This window comes from Rhinolophus sinicus, linkage group LG04 (assembly GCF_036562045.2).
Source record: "Rhinolophus sinicus isolate RSC01 linkage group LG04, ASM3656204v1, whole genome shotgun sequence".
Classification (NCBI taxonomy): Eukaryota; Metazoa; Chordata; class Mammalia; order Chiroptera; family Rhinolophidae; genus Rhinolophus; species Rhinolophus sinicus.
The window spans coordinates 29,524,578-29,539,980 of record NC_133754.1 but is presented as its reverse complement, the minus strand read 5'-3'; the positions used below and the strand labels follow the sequence as shown (position 1 = coordinate 29,539,980).

Here is a 15,403-nt window from a genome sequence, read left to right as displayed (position 1 = left end):
AATATGAAATGAAACTATTTTAGAAAAAATGTGATTTTGAATACGTTTTGTACTTTCAAAAAGGAAGAGTTTTGATTGATCATATTTTACGCTTTTTACCTAATAGAGGTTATACGATTATAGCAAAGTTAAATCACACTGGTAAAATACAATTTTTTAATTTTTTAAAAAATTAAATCTAATCTTATAGAAGTTTTCATTTCCTCAGTTTCTCAAAGTTGTTATAACAAAATACTTTAGGTTATTTTTGCTGCCTCTATGTTGGGATGCATTTAACAGATACTTTTGGAGCCCAAATACCATGTAATCCTTAATTAGTTTAAACATTTACTTTTTCCTTTATCATTTTTGAACACCTTTCAAGAAAAATATCAATATAATTTGTATTTAACCTAAAATTAGTCCTCGGCTTGGGTGTATATAACTTGTGAGGTTATTACTATTGAGTTTATATTATATGATATGTTGTTTAAGTGTTGAAATAATATTGGGCTTTTTTTCTTTTCCTTTTTTTTTGTGTGTGGTGGTCTTTTCAGTTAGAGTTATTTTTCATCATCTGATAAAAATAAGAATTTTAGAGAGTACAGCTTAAGCTGATAGTTTGGAAAATTTTGTTTTCTTGCCATTTAAAAAATAATAGATAAAAAAATGTATGCTTGCTTGGTATGGGGCATGGAGATTTATATAGGATTTAAAGAAAATGTTTCCGCTTCAACTCTTCATGTGTCTCACATTTCTCTCCTCATATATCTCCATAATATAATCATAGTATTGCTAATAATTTGCTATGTTATTCTAGATTTGCTGTTTTGCATTTCTCTGATTATCTGTCTACCTACTTATCAATCAATATGCAAACTTAAATATATATGTATGTGGGTATGTATATATATTTTAAATATGTGAACCCATATTCTACATATTGCCCTGTAGTTACTTACTTAACCTTGAATATCTCTGAATATTTTTTTATGGCAATTCAGTTTGATCTATCATATTTAGATACAGACAAAAGAGTTGTCGGACATTTTTTCCTCACACAGTTAACTACACTGATAATATTAAATTTAAGAAAATTTTCAAAGCTGAGGGCAAAGCATGGTATCTCACTATTGTTCAATTTGCATTTCCTCAGTTACCAGTAAGGTTGGTATTTTCTCATCTCTTTAGCTGTATCTGTATACTACCTGCATTATTATTTATAAACACATGTTTTTAAGAAACAGTTTAAAAAACCTTTTAACTTTATCCCAATTAAACTTATTGATGAATTGATATTTTTAATCCCGATATTTATATAAATATATATAATATCAATATTATATAAATACTACCTAAATCATCCTTATAGTGGTTATTTATTAAATGCTTATTGTATACTCCCTGTTCTACATGAATATTTAACTTAACACTACATTATGGGTATTGTTATCCTATTTATGGAAGAGGAAACAGGCACAGAAAGATTAAATAACTTGCTTATGCTCCTGTGAAAGTAGCAGTTAAAGTCTGAGCCAGGCAGTTCCATTCAGAGTCTCTGTTCTTAATCCCTATTTTATATTGCTCCACACTACCAGTAGTTTATATACCAGACTTTGGAAAATACTATTATTGAAAGAACGAGAAATTTGAAGTGAAATGCCTTGATTATATTACTTATTCATATGAATCTACAGAATCACACTCTTTGAATCTCAGTTTCTTTATGTGTAAAATGTGATTGGTTTTTTTTTTCCCCTGAAATTTTCTTGTACTTCTGGAAATATTTCTGTGAAAATTAATAAGTTTGGAAAATTTTACAGATGGATTATTCTGTAATTTTTATTTAGAGATCACCCCTTTTAAAGTAGTTTGTATTGTTTTCTCCTGACTCTGGACTTTAGACAAGTCACTCATTGACATAGAGATTATTTCTCATAGTATTAATATTGGGGGTAAAAAGTCAAACATTTTGAATGCCTGTTTATAACATTTGTGCATTGCACATTCTCTATTTAAAGTGTCATATAGAGAGGAGGTTCTTGTTCCATTCTGAACAGTCCTCAGTTACCAATTCTTCTGCAGTGAAAGTAGGCTGTGGTTAATAATCTTAGATATAAGGGAGTATAAAGATAGAATCTTACTTAGATGGACCAGTATTTCATTTGTTGGGGGATTTTACTGTATGAAGGAACAGATTCATTTGGAAATTCATTCTTCTTAATATTTTAATTAGGTTGCCTATAATGGTGATCCTGAAGGTGCCCTTATCCAATTTGCAACATATGAAGAAGCAAAGAAAGCAATATCAAGTACAGAAGCAGTGCTAAACAATCGCTTTATTAAGGTTTATTGGCACAGAGAGGGAAGCACCCAGCAGTTACAAACCACTTCTCCAAAGGTAAGAGAGAGATTTGTGTGAAATTCAATGCTTTTCTTAGGATGCTCTTAGAAAGCACTGTGTTGAAGAGCAGAGGCAGTGCAGTCAGGTAGACGCGAGATCAGATCCTGGCTTTAATCACTGTTAAATGTATAGACTTGAGGAAGTTACTTAACCTCTCTAACCTCTTCTTTCATTTTATTGTGAGGTTAATCTCTAGTTTAGACAATTATAATATGTATCAAACATATAGAAAAGCCCCTGGTAGATAAGGGATACTCAGTATATTGTAGCCATACATATTCCAGAAACTCAGACTATGGATTCATCTTGGAAATTCTTCTCTCCCTCTCTCCTCTTTCTGTCTTTTGATCAGTGAATCAGTCAATACGTAATGTTAGATTAATTGCTTGTAGAGATGTCTTATAGTAGTTTGTTTCTCAATTTAACTTTCTCCTGTGTGTTTTAAAAAAAGATAGTGAAGGGTAGATTTTAATTTTTGTTCTCTCTAGATAAGTTATATGCAAGGAAAAAAGTGAGTGTGGTGGGGGTGTGGGGAGAGAGAAGGAACTTGGAAGGCGGCTAGGTTTTGATTATAAACTGGACTTCTAAGACTTTCTCTGCATGGGCAGTTTAGTAACAAAATAACAGGTGACTTTCCATGGTTACGAACTAATTAGCTTGTTTAACTTTTTTTTTCTTGTTCTGAGGTAATGCAGCCTTTAGTTCAGCAGCCCATTTTGCCTGTTGTGAAGCAGTCAGTCAAAGAGCGGTTGGGTCCAGTACCCTCAAGTACTATTGAACCAGCAGAAGCCCAGAGTGCCAGTGCAGACCTTCCTCAGGTAAATGAAGAGTCTTATTATCGTACCTGTCACATGATAAGTTCTCAGTAAATTAGTTTCCCTTGGTGATTTGAATTATAGATAGTTGTATATATTTTATACTGAAATATGATAATTATACATATTTGAACTTCACCCGTAAATTGTTTTTGTTACTATTCTAACATTTTCACATTCTACTTTTTCTGTAGTATTTGAATCTTAAAATTCTTCTCATTAGTTAATACTTATTTATAAGAAAGAGTTCTCTTTCACTTTGTGGAGGAGGTATTGTCCAGCAAAACTGCCTGAAAAGAGAAGTTCAGTACACTAAATCTTATTTTTCCCATCATCTTTCACTTAAGTAGAATTCTATTCCAGAGATAATTATGTAGTAGCCTGAACTGAAAGCTTTGGGTTTTAGCTGTTTCAAGTTACTTATGCAGCTCTCTCAGAACTTTGCATCACTTATTCCTGACTCGGATTTTCTTCTCCATTTGTCATTCCCGTCCCACTCCCTTCCATACTTGAGTGGCAGTTTCTTATTTCTACACCCTCAGACTCTGAAAGTTAGCTTTCCTTTGTCTCCTGATATTTCAGTATTTGCCATGTAAAATACAGTTAGGATATACTATCCTACTTAGCTAATGGATGCCACCGTATTAAAGTAGTCTTCCTAGATAATTCCTGAAGAGTATATATTAAGATTCTGTAAAAGACATGGAAAATGTAAATTGGTGCATTAGTTACTAAAAAAAACCACACACACACACAAAAAAACCAATCCTTTTATTCCAAATCATCACCAAATGCAGTGTATTGGGCTATAAAAGAAACAAACTTTAAAAAAGAATGGCTTTTATTTTTAAGCTTGAGAATCAGGAACGTATTTCAATTTCTAAAATCTAATTTAAAATGTTCAAGCTTTCTATTTGTCAACATAGGATTCTAAGAATTTATGATTCTGTGTCAGTAGAGGGACCTTAGCAACCACCTGGTTCAAACTTCTTATTTTACATCATAGTTTTTCATATTTGAGTAATATTGCATATTGTTTGTTTTTCCACACACATTTCTCTCTGTCTCTGTCTTTGAAAATGGCCTAGGTTTTTGTGAATAACATCAGTATACTTATATAGCCAATATATGTTAGTAGAATCAGAATGTTCAAAATCCCAACAGACTTATATATGTTTGGGGAAACACTGAAATTGTCCATTTCAATTTTTTTAGAATGTAACTAAGTTATCTGTGAAGGACAGGTTGGGTTTTGTATCAAAGCCATCTGTTTCAGCAACTGAAAAGGTAAGAAGAATAGCATGATGTGTTTGTCTTGGCTTCATAAATGTTTTCAGGTGGCATCTTAATTTTTTCATTTTTTTCATAGTTCCAACTTTTGCTTCTTAATGGTATCTGTATCTCTTATTCCTATCTTTTTGCTTTCCATTTGCTGAAAAAGAAAAATATTTGCCTACCTATTTTTACTTTTTGCATCAGCATTTTAATACTTGCCACTCACTGTACTTTCCATGTTCTCCATTTTTTTTTTGTTTTTTCTTTATATTTATTTTCTTTAGAGATATTGTACATTTTAATTTGAAAACTCTGGCAGCCTAACAGAAAGGGCCATGAATTAGGAATTTTACCTGAGTTGAACTCTGGCTCTTCATTTACTAACTGCATGACATTGGCCAGTACTGTTAATCTTTCTGATCCTTTTTCCTCATTGGTAAAATGATGATGGTAATATTTGTCTTGCTCATGGGGTTTTGTGAGGATTAAATAAAATTATTTATTTAAAAGTATTTTATTAACTGGAAAAGATGATGTAAATATAAGTTTTTTATTTGTTACTAACAGCTGTTGTGTATAGCCTGACAATACATTTAGTTATTTCTTTTTTTAAATAAGGGGGCAAATGCGGGTTAAATTAAGGACATATATGGACCTATCTTACAGTTCTGTGTAGGTTTTTGTCTTTTTTTCCTGTTTAGGTATGAGTGAATGCTCTGATCTTTAGTCTTACTTGAGGTATGTGGAATTACAGAATATTAGAATTAGAGAATCTTTCCCATTTCTGTGTCCTCACCTTAAAGGAAAGTAAAGCCCAAATGGTTTTTTGGGTTGCCCTGTATACACTATGAGTTACTAAGCTGGGACTGGAATCTGAGTCTCCTGTTTTTATTCCTTGGCTTATTCCATTATGAAGAAGATTCATAGGAAATTGACTTCATAGGTAAACAGAACATCTTATAAGATAGCTGACCTGCTCTCTTCACTGGTTCTTCAGTATGTTGTTTTCCTTATTTACTGTGTTAACCTTTGGCAATTCTATAAATTTGAATATGAATCTCATTCTGTATATCAGATTTCCCCATTGGTCATCTCAGCATTACTTCAGGCATAATAACATGCCTAAGATGATTCATTATTTTCCACATAAATTAGTTTCTCCTCCTAGCTCTCACCTCTGGCAGTGATACCACCATTTTCCTGTCTGCGTTCTAAAAGCCTTTAGAGTCGTTTGCTTGTGTTCGGAGTCCACATCTCTTTCTCTACCCACTTCAAGTCCCTGGTGTCTGGATGCAGTATCCCAGCTGGATCCTCCTCCTCTAGCTCACACTGCCACCATCCTACCCTCAGACTTATTTTAATGTCAGTTACTTACAGAAACTTTCATGTCCTCAGCTAAATGACTTAGCTTGGATCACAGCTCATCATATCTCAATTATTCTGTTTCCGTTACCTCTACTTTAGTCCTTCCTTTCTTCCTTACGGAGTCGTTCTCTGCTCATTGTCCCTCTGTATTTCCTGCCTCTTTTTTTTTGAGGGGGGGGTGTTGATTTTCCTGGAGTGCATTTCCCTCTGCCTAACTGAATTCTAGTCATTCTTTTAAAGACTGAAAATCTCTCTTAACCTGTTCTATGAAACCTCCAAATTTTTCCATATGTTATCACCCCTTTCTCTAAATGTCGCTTAATCTATGCTACTAAATTTAGCAATATGAAAATACTTTGATTAGGTTTATCCTCCTTGATAACAAGTAACTAAGGAATAAAAAGTCAATATGAAGTCTGTAATACTTAGTGTAGTTCTGAACAATTCTAGAGATGCCTGAAACCTCATTATGTTTAGGATCTGTTTATGTCAAATTTGGACTCTGAAATTGAAGTGTACTAATTATAGCTTTCACAAAATTTTTCTAGTATGTTTTGCTAATTTTCACTATTGTTTTATTAGCATGTTTTGTATATCTTTAGGATAAAAGGAGTACAAATTTGGAATTGATAGTATAAGTTTACTAATATAGTTATCATTAACTGAATTTATGAAAAATCACTGATGGCAGTGGGCTATTTATAAAAAAAATTACTTGGTAAATATTGTAAAGTATCTTTTAAGGAAAACAATTATTTACATTGTGTAACTTTGAGTCATTTTCAGTGAACCTATTTGAAGAATAGCATTTTATTTTTGCTTATTCTTGGAAGTATCTCTCCCTAGTCCATAGTGATTTTTGCGTCAGAATCCTTACTGGTCAGTCGTTCAGAGAAGACTCAGGAAGAATAGAAGAATCCCCATCATCAAATATTATTTAAAAAATTGTTTTTAATTGAAAGCAGGGGAAAGCTCATCTACATAGTATCCTCTATCACTGTTAAAGCAAATAAATACCGTGTTTCCCCAAATATAAGACCTAGCTGGACAATCAGCTCGAATGCATCTTTTGGAGCAAAAATTAATATAAGACCCTGTCTTATTTTACTATAAGACCAGGTCTCATCATATAATATATAATGCTGGGTCTTATATAATACAATATAAGACCGGGTCTTACATTAATTTTTGCTCCAAAAGATGCATTAGAGCTGATTTTCCGGCTAGGTCTTATTTTCAGGGAAACACGGTAGATGTAAAATTTTATCCCCTTATAAATAATACTGAGTTTAACCCTTATAAATAACACTCAGTTAAACCCTGTAGTGATTCTTTGTGCTACGATTCTATTTTTGTGAAAGGGCTAAGAGAGAAGACTCTTAAAACCTAATTAATACTGCTAAATATTAAGATATTGCAATAGCTATTAAATAGGTATTGTTTGAGTAGAGTGGCTAATCAAATGATATTTGAGTGCCTTTTCTTACTACAGGGAGATTTATAAAAAATAAAGGTGGCATCTGTGTATACCACCCTGTTTAGTTTTCAAAGAAAGATTGAGACTATCCTAATTATATCCCTGAAGCCCTTCTAAAAATTCTGAGAAGCAAACTGATTAATCACTTGCTATTTAATGTTCTTATATCAATTTTAGGTATATCAAGCACGTAATACAGGATGTTATTGTTTCTTAGCAGTATGCTTTTTTTTTTTGCAATCTGAAAATATATCTTGGTTTCTTTGCATGATGATAGGTAACATCTGTACCTTGGAACTTTTAAAAGGGAAATTGTATAATTAAAGGAACATTGCGTATCATGTAGAGACTTAAGCTGTTGGTTTTGCAGCTGACATTCTGTATGATCCCGAACAAGTCTTAATCACTTAGCTTCCTTAATTATAAAATCATTTAAATAACTCTTTGGTTTTTAAATTTGTATTTGTGTAATTTTGCTACTTTAAATATAAAGACTAAGGAAATTTATGATAGTTTTAAATAACTGTTATTGACTAATTTTGATTTTTAAAAAGTACATTGGCCTCTGTCAGGATTATTGCCTGGATTACTCGATCAAGATTATTACCAGGATTATTTTTCTTACAGAAAAACAATGATATATGTAAAATTATTTGTTATGCTGAATTTTCTGGGAACCAAGCTATTGTGGCCAACATTGCTTACTGACTCTGCACATTTTTTCCTTTGACGTTAAAATATTTCTTTGCAAGATCTTTAATCCCTCTGTCTCTTTTAAACTACTTAGTATCACTGAAATAAATAAAACTGTTAATCCCTGAAAATATTTTATAAATCTAACTTTTAAGTAAAGTCATGTTGTTCTCACCAGAATTCCCAATAGGTTTTGCTATAGAAAATACATTTATGTGCTGCTTTAAAAGACTATCATAAATGAGCATTCAGATTTATTGAAAAGATGATAATATAAAAATTGACCCTACCGTAATTATATTAATAAGCTTCCTACACATAACTCCTCAGAAACTGTCTTTTTATTGCATTCAAGCATGGCACTTCTGCTTTAGAAACCTGTTATAGCTAACTTACTGTGTGACTGTGAAGCATCTTGTGTTCCTTCTGTATTTGATTCCTAGTAGGGCATTGGTTATTTAAAAATCATACTTGGACAACATTATTTGAAATTACCTTCCTTTGTAGTAAATAATTTTTACAAAATAGTTTGTTTCCTTCCATGAGAAAAATCTGTTTTTCTGTGTCTTTGCAAGTACAAACAATAGTTATGGCTGGTAGTACTTTACATAGGAAATAAGGTAAGGTGAATTACAATCTCTATCTTGTTAGGAAATTGGCTTTTGTCTTGGAAAGTAAGAGTTATTAATGATGTACATTTTAACTACAAAGCATATGGTACTTTTTAACTCATCTTATGAATTCAACATACCTTTAATACCAAACCTGACAAGTATATTACAAGAAAGGAAAATTACAAGCCAGTATCTCATGAACACAGGCACAAAAATACTAAACAAAGCATTAGCAAAAGTTCAGTGGTATGAAAAAGATAATACATCCTGACCAGGTAAGATTTATTCCAGAAATGCAAGGTTGATTTAATATTTCGAAATTATTTTAATTCACCACATTAACAGAAAAAAGTGGGGGCAGGAGATGGGAGGGAAGAACCCCATATGATTATCTAAGTAGAAAAAAACAATATTCGTAAAGTAACATTAAACATTGTGAAAACTAAGGATAGAAAACTTGCTAACTTTGGCTAAGTGTATATGTATGCAAAAAAAAACAACCCTACAGCTAACATTCAATGGTGAAATACTGAATGCTTTTCCCCTGAGATCAGGAACAGGAGCGGATGTCCATACTCATTACTTTTTTTTAGTAGCATAGAGCCTAATCAGTACAATAAGGCAAGAAAATGAAATAAATGACATAAAGATCAGAAAGGACAAAACAAAACTATATTTATTTACAGACGACATGATTGTGTGTGTAAAAAAATCCAAAAGAATTCACAGACAATTGTAATTAATAAGTGAATGAAATAAAGTCATTAGAAAGAAGGTCAGTATGTAAAAATACAGCGCATACTGAATCCTGTTTGGAAAATAAAGAAGGTGTTGTAGCTTGGAAAGTCCACTGCCTGTGCTTTGACTGTGTTCTTGAGAATTGCAGCATCTTTTCTGTTGGGTCTGTTACTTCCCTCCACTGGTTTCATTTTCAACAGATTTTCTTCTTTTATCACAACTCTGTCCTCATCTTTTGAAAGTACAGTATGTCTTGCTTTCTAAACTGGAATTAAATAGATTCAAATAGTAAGTAATATTTGTAATCAAATAGTTCATTGTTTTAAGACATTCTATTTTCACACTTGACACCTTCGGAATTGGGATATATTTTAGAGTCATTGGTATTTCTTGTTATAATTGGCATGTTTTTCTATAGTTGGGATATATAAAATGATAATGTGTTTCATAGTTAGTGATGTCCTAAGTTCAGTGAAAAATGTTAGGTGATATTCTATTTTTACAGGAAGAAGCTCCTGTATAAAACAAGGAAGTGGGATATTTCTAGGAATAAAGGAGTCTTGTCATTCTTATCAGATACTTTTATTTACTTTGAAAATGCTCTCCTTAGTCTGATATCTGATGTTAATAAGATAACTTTGAAAAGGAGTATTCCCTACTCACTGAAATTGGAGAAATGCTCAATTAAACAAATTACATGGGTTTTTTTACTTTTGGTTTTCTCACAGCTTTTATGGTAAAATACATTTGAAACTTGAAAATAGCGTTATGATATTCATTGTTTCCAACTGATTTTTGAGTACAGAAATCTTTTTTGATCACAACTTTTCAACTTGTTATGGAACCCTCATGAAGAACAGTTTATGAAACACTCAAACTACTTTCCACAGATTATCTTGTGTTTCTCCCTTTAAAGTTATTATCTTATCCTTATGTAATGATAAAGTTTGGCGTTGTGTGGTGTGGTAAGGTAGCAAGGAAGAAATTTTTCCCTGGAATTATAGAGAATGATGTCTGATGTTAGACCACAAACTCAATCTATGTTTCCTCTTGTGTTTTACTGAATATACCATTCACATATGTTAGTCATATCTGACTATTTTCATTATTGCAGGAAATTGGTGAAATTTTGGTACACATCAAGTACTGTAAAAAACCTTTATTTTTTAAAAATCAGTTGTGCTGTACAGAATCAGTATAATTACAGTATTCTAGGGTTCCATTTCATTTAGAGGCTAGCCATTCTTGAGTACTAACAATAGTGATGAGTTGTCTAAACTTTGCGATTTTCCGTAATTTCATAATAAAATATTAGAAAGTAGTGTCTCATTGCTACTTCTGTGGTATACCCAGATATTTACATGTTAGTATCTAGAAAGTAAGGCTCTTCTCTCATGGATACTCTTCTATTTACGTAGTTTAAAAACTTTTAGGTCATGAATTCCTTTAAGACTTTGGAAGCTGTGTTTGTTCCTGTGAAAGTTACGTTGTTCATATACATGGTTTCATGTTAAGTTTTTATAGCATTTGGAAATCTCCCTGAAGGGATCTCTAGACTCTTTTCCAAGAACCAGTAACCAACCACCCCATGGAACCTGCAACTACTTGCTTTTGAAGGCAGCCTGTACACTTTTATTTTCTTGACTTGACTCTTGTGTATAAAAGGTTGGCCACTTGGATCTCTCATCATTTGTTTAATTTAGTGCAAAATGTTTATTAAATGTTTATAATGTCCCCTCGCACTATTCTAGGCACTGAAAATACAGCAATGAAACAAGCAAAAAACAAAAAAAATCCCTGTCCTCATGGGTTTGTTAATAAATAAGCACATTAGACATCATCAAGTTGAACTTCCTCATTTTATAAACAAACTGAGGCCCCAAAAGGTACTTGAATTTACCCAGGGTCTCATAATTAAATTAGTAGCAAGATTCAGGTACTGGAAGAAGTGCAAAGAGAAGAAATACATGGTCTTTGTTTCAAGGCCCTTACAGTGTATACGGGGGGGAAGACAAATTTTATTAAATACATAATAGCTGTAGGAATAGAATTTCATAAAAGGACCTAGGTAGAAGAAATAAATGATTATGGCTTTGTGGAAGTCTTGACTGGTTGTGCTGCACCTGAGTCGGGCTTAAGAGAATAAGGTCACTTGAAGCAGAAGGAAAAGAGAAAGAAATGTTAGCTACTGTGTTTCCCGAAACTAAGACCTAGTCAGACCATCAGCTCTAATGTCTCTTTTGGAGCAAAAATTAATACAAGACCCTGTCTTATTTTAATATAAGACTGAACATAATACAATACAATACAATATAATGTCAGGTCTTATATTAATTTTTGCTCAAAAAGATGCATTAGAGCTGATGGTCCAGCTAGGTCTTATTTTCAGGGAAACATGGTAGCAAAGGAAAGGACAAAGAACGCAATTAAGTTCATCTCCGAATTGTAAATTGCAAATTATTATGAGGGACAATTGCAAATTGTTTGAGGGCCAGCATCCAGTTCCTTCCGCCTGTGCCATCTCTGTGTACTGTTTTTGCTTTAGTAACTAAGAATGCTAGGAAATACATTCAGCAATTAATATTTTCTCAGTGATATAATAATGACTTTTTTCTTAAAGTTTTTGTATGTTTTTGCTTTTTTTTCTATAGGTATATGGCATTAAAAATTTTTATGGTTTATCCCTCATGTGATTTAGTTATGCCACTTATATAGTACATTTTAGTTCAATGTGCTAAATTTTGACAGAAGTACTTTAACACTGAGTTTTATAAGAAAACAGGACTTAGTAAATCATGGATGCTTGATACATTTTTTAAAATGAAATTGAATTTGTATTGGTAGGTGTTATCTACATCTACTGGCCTAACAAAAACGGTGTATAATCCAGCTGCTTTGAAAGCTGCACAAAAATCCTTACTTGTTTCCACTTCTGCAGTTGATAATAATGAAGCACAGAAAAAGAAACAGGTAAGTACAGCTATTATTTTACACAATTTACATGGAGGAAAAACTTTTCTGCATGTGTGTGTTTTTTCAATGCTTATTAACAAAGTGGAAGTAAAAGGAATATGCTGGCTGCCACTGAACTTTTATTTTCCATAGTGTAGAAGTAAATACTAATTTTTTTCTTGGAATGAAAGGCTCTCCTGATCTTTGAAACTTGCATACATATTTAAGTTTCACATAGGGAAACTTTGCATTTAATTTTTGTTGCTAAACTTCTGCCATTAAACCTATTTCTGTTCTCTTGAATAATTTTGTTCATTGGAAAAATAAACAGTAAATATTTCAATGATATTTTTGATTCCTTTCTCTAGGAGGCACTGAAACTTCAACAGGATGTAAGGAAAAGGAAACAAGAAATTTTAGAAAAGCACATTGAAACACAGAAGGTAAAATATTAAAGCTAGGTTTGGCAAAATGTTTTTATAAATGTTGCAACTTTGAGTGAATTTAATCTTATACTATATAGATAGTCCTGAGAAACACTTACTGTAATTGACAATAGTAAAACTAAAATATTATCAATGATACAGTATATGTCAATTGATAACATATTGGGGCTGAAGAACATACATTAAATGGTAAACTGGGAATTGGAGTAGTTAAATGGAATTATAGTCATCAAACTAGAAATGGAAATAAGGAGTATTTATCCAGGTATGTTTGTTCAATAATAGTGAAATGCAACCTTTTTCTCAATATTGAGATATGTACTTTTCTTTACTTGGCTTGTCTAATACAGTAGCTACTGTAACAGTCTCATGTGACTATTGAGGACTTGAAATGTGTCTAGTCCAAGTTGAGATGTGCTGTAAGTATAACATACCAGATTTCAGAGACTGTGAAGAAAAAAAGTAAAACACTTCAATAACTTTTGTTGAAATGTTAATGTTTTTAATATATTGGGTTAAATAAATTATATTATTAAATTAATTTTACTGTATCTTTTTTATCCTTTTAAAGTGGCTGCTAGAGAATTAAAAATTCTTATGTGGCTTGTAGTATTTCTTTGTACAGTTTATGACATTAAATTAGTGTAAGTTCTTAATTATGTCTGGTAATAAAGGTTATGACACTTCAAAATATTGAAAATACAGAAACTTTTTCCATTTTGGTTTAAAATATATGTCTTTTATAGTTTAAATTTGGGTATACTTGATAAAGAGAAATCAAAAGGCTTTACACCAAAATCTGAAACCTTCTTGCCACAGAACCTATACTATTTTGTGGTGTCTTCTACCCTGTGTTTACCTCGTTTATCTTTTTTCCTATCCATGTTGGGGATATCATTTTTAGTAAGCCGAGTCAGTTACTAATCCCTTGACAACGTTAAACGTTCTGTTTTCCTAATACCTCAGTTTATGAAGGGAAAACAAAACTTCCTCCTACTCATTCTGGGTTATAGACTCCATTTGGAGTTCTAGGCAGTAATATAAACAAATGGATTAGAAAGTAAAATTGTTAATATTTCAAATTGACAACTTTTCAGGGATCGAAGTGAGTTTCTTCCAAGAGACCCAAATAGTAATACTGTAGTTATTCACAAAGTAAACCAAGATTAAGGCTTAAATTGAGATAGTTAGCATCACCAATCTGCTATCTAAGCCTTGCTATGAATATATACAGTAGTAATTTATTTTTATATTTTGTTAGGAATAAGTATCTTACATTGTTTTTTTAAAAATTTGGCAGATGCTAATTTCAAAACTGGAGAAAAACAAAGCAATGAAGTCTGAAGATAAAGCAGAAATAATGAAAACATTAGAGGTTTTGACAAAAAATATTACCAAGTTGAAAGATGAGGTCAAAGCTGCTTCTCCTGGACGCTGTCTTCCAAAAAGTATAAAAACCAAGACTCAGGTATTTTCATTTGTGTTATTATTCATATTATTACTTAAAAAACATTATACTACTACATTGTTTACAATTCATTTTCCTTTTAGGTAATATTCTTTGCTCAAAATCTAACCATTGTGTGCTACCATTCTCGCCTTCCTCCATTAATTAATAAGTAAATAAATAAAACAAGCAAACTCTACTAAGTTTTTGAATCCTGTGGATTACAGTTGGAAAATCTCTAATTAGAATGGTTATGGATAATCTTGTAAAGGTAGCTTGAAGACAAAATGATACAGGTACTAGAATACTTCACTAAGGAGTTTGAGCTGTATTGTGTAAGAAGTTGGTGGTATAAGACATTAATGAACAGAGAAGTAACATTCTGACAGCACTGTACAGAATGAATTTATTGGAAGGAGGGAAATTCAGGTACATTAACCCGTTAGATACAAATAAATGTGCAATTTAATTTCAGATGGCAATAAATGATTAAGAAAAAACAGAGTTAAACAATATTTACACTTGGTGTGTGCTTGTATATGCAAAAAATCATGAGTTCATATTAATATTTCTGATTCTAATCCAACACCACAGGGTTCTTCCTTCTCTTATTCTATATTTATTCCATATTTTATCTCCGTTTCCATAATGACAACTTGGTTCCCACTAACATCAATGCAGTGTTTGTTTGCTCAGTCCTATAATACATTGTAAATAGTCCCAGAATTGCTATAACAATACCACTTCAAATATCTAACTAAATATAAAATTTGGAACTTGCTTGCATTCTTTATAATCTCACAATATGTTCCACTAAGCGTATAGAGTGAGAACTGTGGTTTAGGATTACTTTTTTTCCTTTTGTGTGGTTATATTATTAATTTGATAAAGTTAGGTGTATTTCTGTATGTATTCAATTTTGGTTCGCCCCTCATTTTGCTAATTTAATTTTATTTTTTTGAATAAGTAAAACATTAACATGATTGAAAAGTTAAACTATAAAAAGGTATATATAGAAGACCTTTCCCCTTTGATTCCTAACACTCTTCCTCACTCTTCTCTCCTTGGTGTATGTATGTGTATTCTTGCCTACATAAATTCATGCTATGTATTGCTTATTAACACCTTGGTTTTTGTTTTTATTTTCAGTTATTTCCTGAAAATTACTTCATACCAGTCTATAGAAATCTCATTCTGA

General features: G+C 31.8%; 1 protein-coding gene across 22 annotated transcripts in view; it reads left to right on the top strand.

Moving 5' to 3' along the window:
- Positions 1–15,403, top strand: part of RBM26 (RNA binding motif protein 26) — a 77,850-nt gene that overhangs the window by 37,085 nt on the left and 25,362 nt on the right. For 13 of the 22 annotated variants that reach the window (XM_019742573.2, XM_074329426.1, XM_019742570.2 and 10 more), the window contains exons 12-17: positions 2,216–2,380; positions 3,070–3,201; positions 4,414–4,485; positions 12,205–12,330; positions 12,681–12,755; positions 14,059–14,226. In XM_019742573.2, coding sequence (XP_019598132.1) covers positions 2,216–2,380; positions 3,070–3,201; positions 4,414–4,485; positions 12,205–12,330; positions 12,681–12,755; positions 14,059–14,226 — 738 coding nt within the window. The remainder of the gene's footprint in view (positions 1–2,215; positions 2,381–3,069; positions 3,202–4,413; positions 4,486–12,204; positions 12,331–12,680; positions 12,756–14,058; positions 14,227–15,403) is intronic. The other 9 variants (XM_074329422.1, XM_019742571.2, XM_074329421.1 and 6 more) reach the window with 3 other exon arrangements.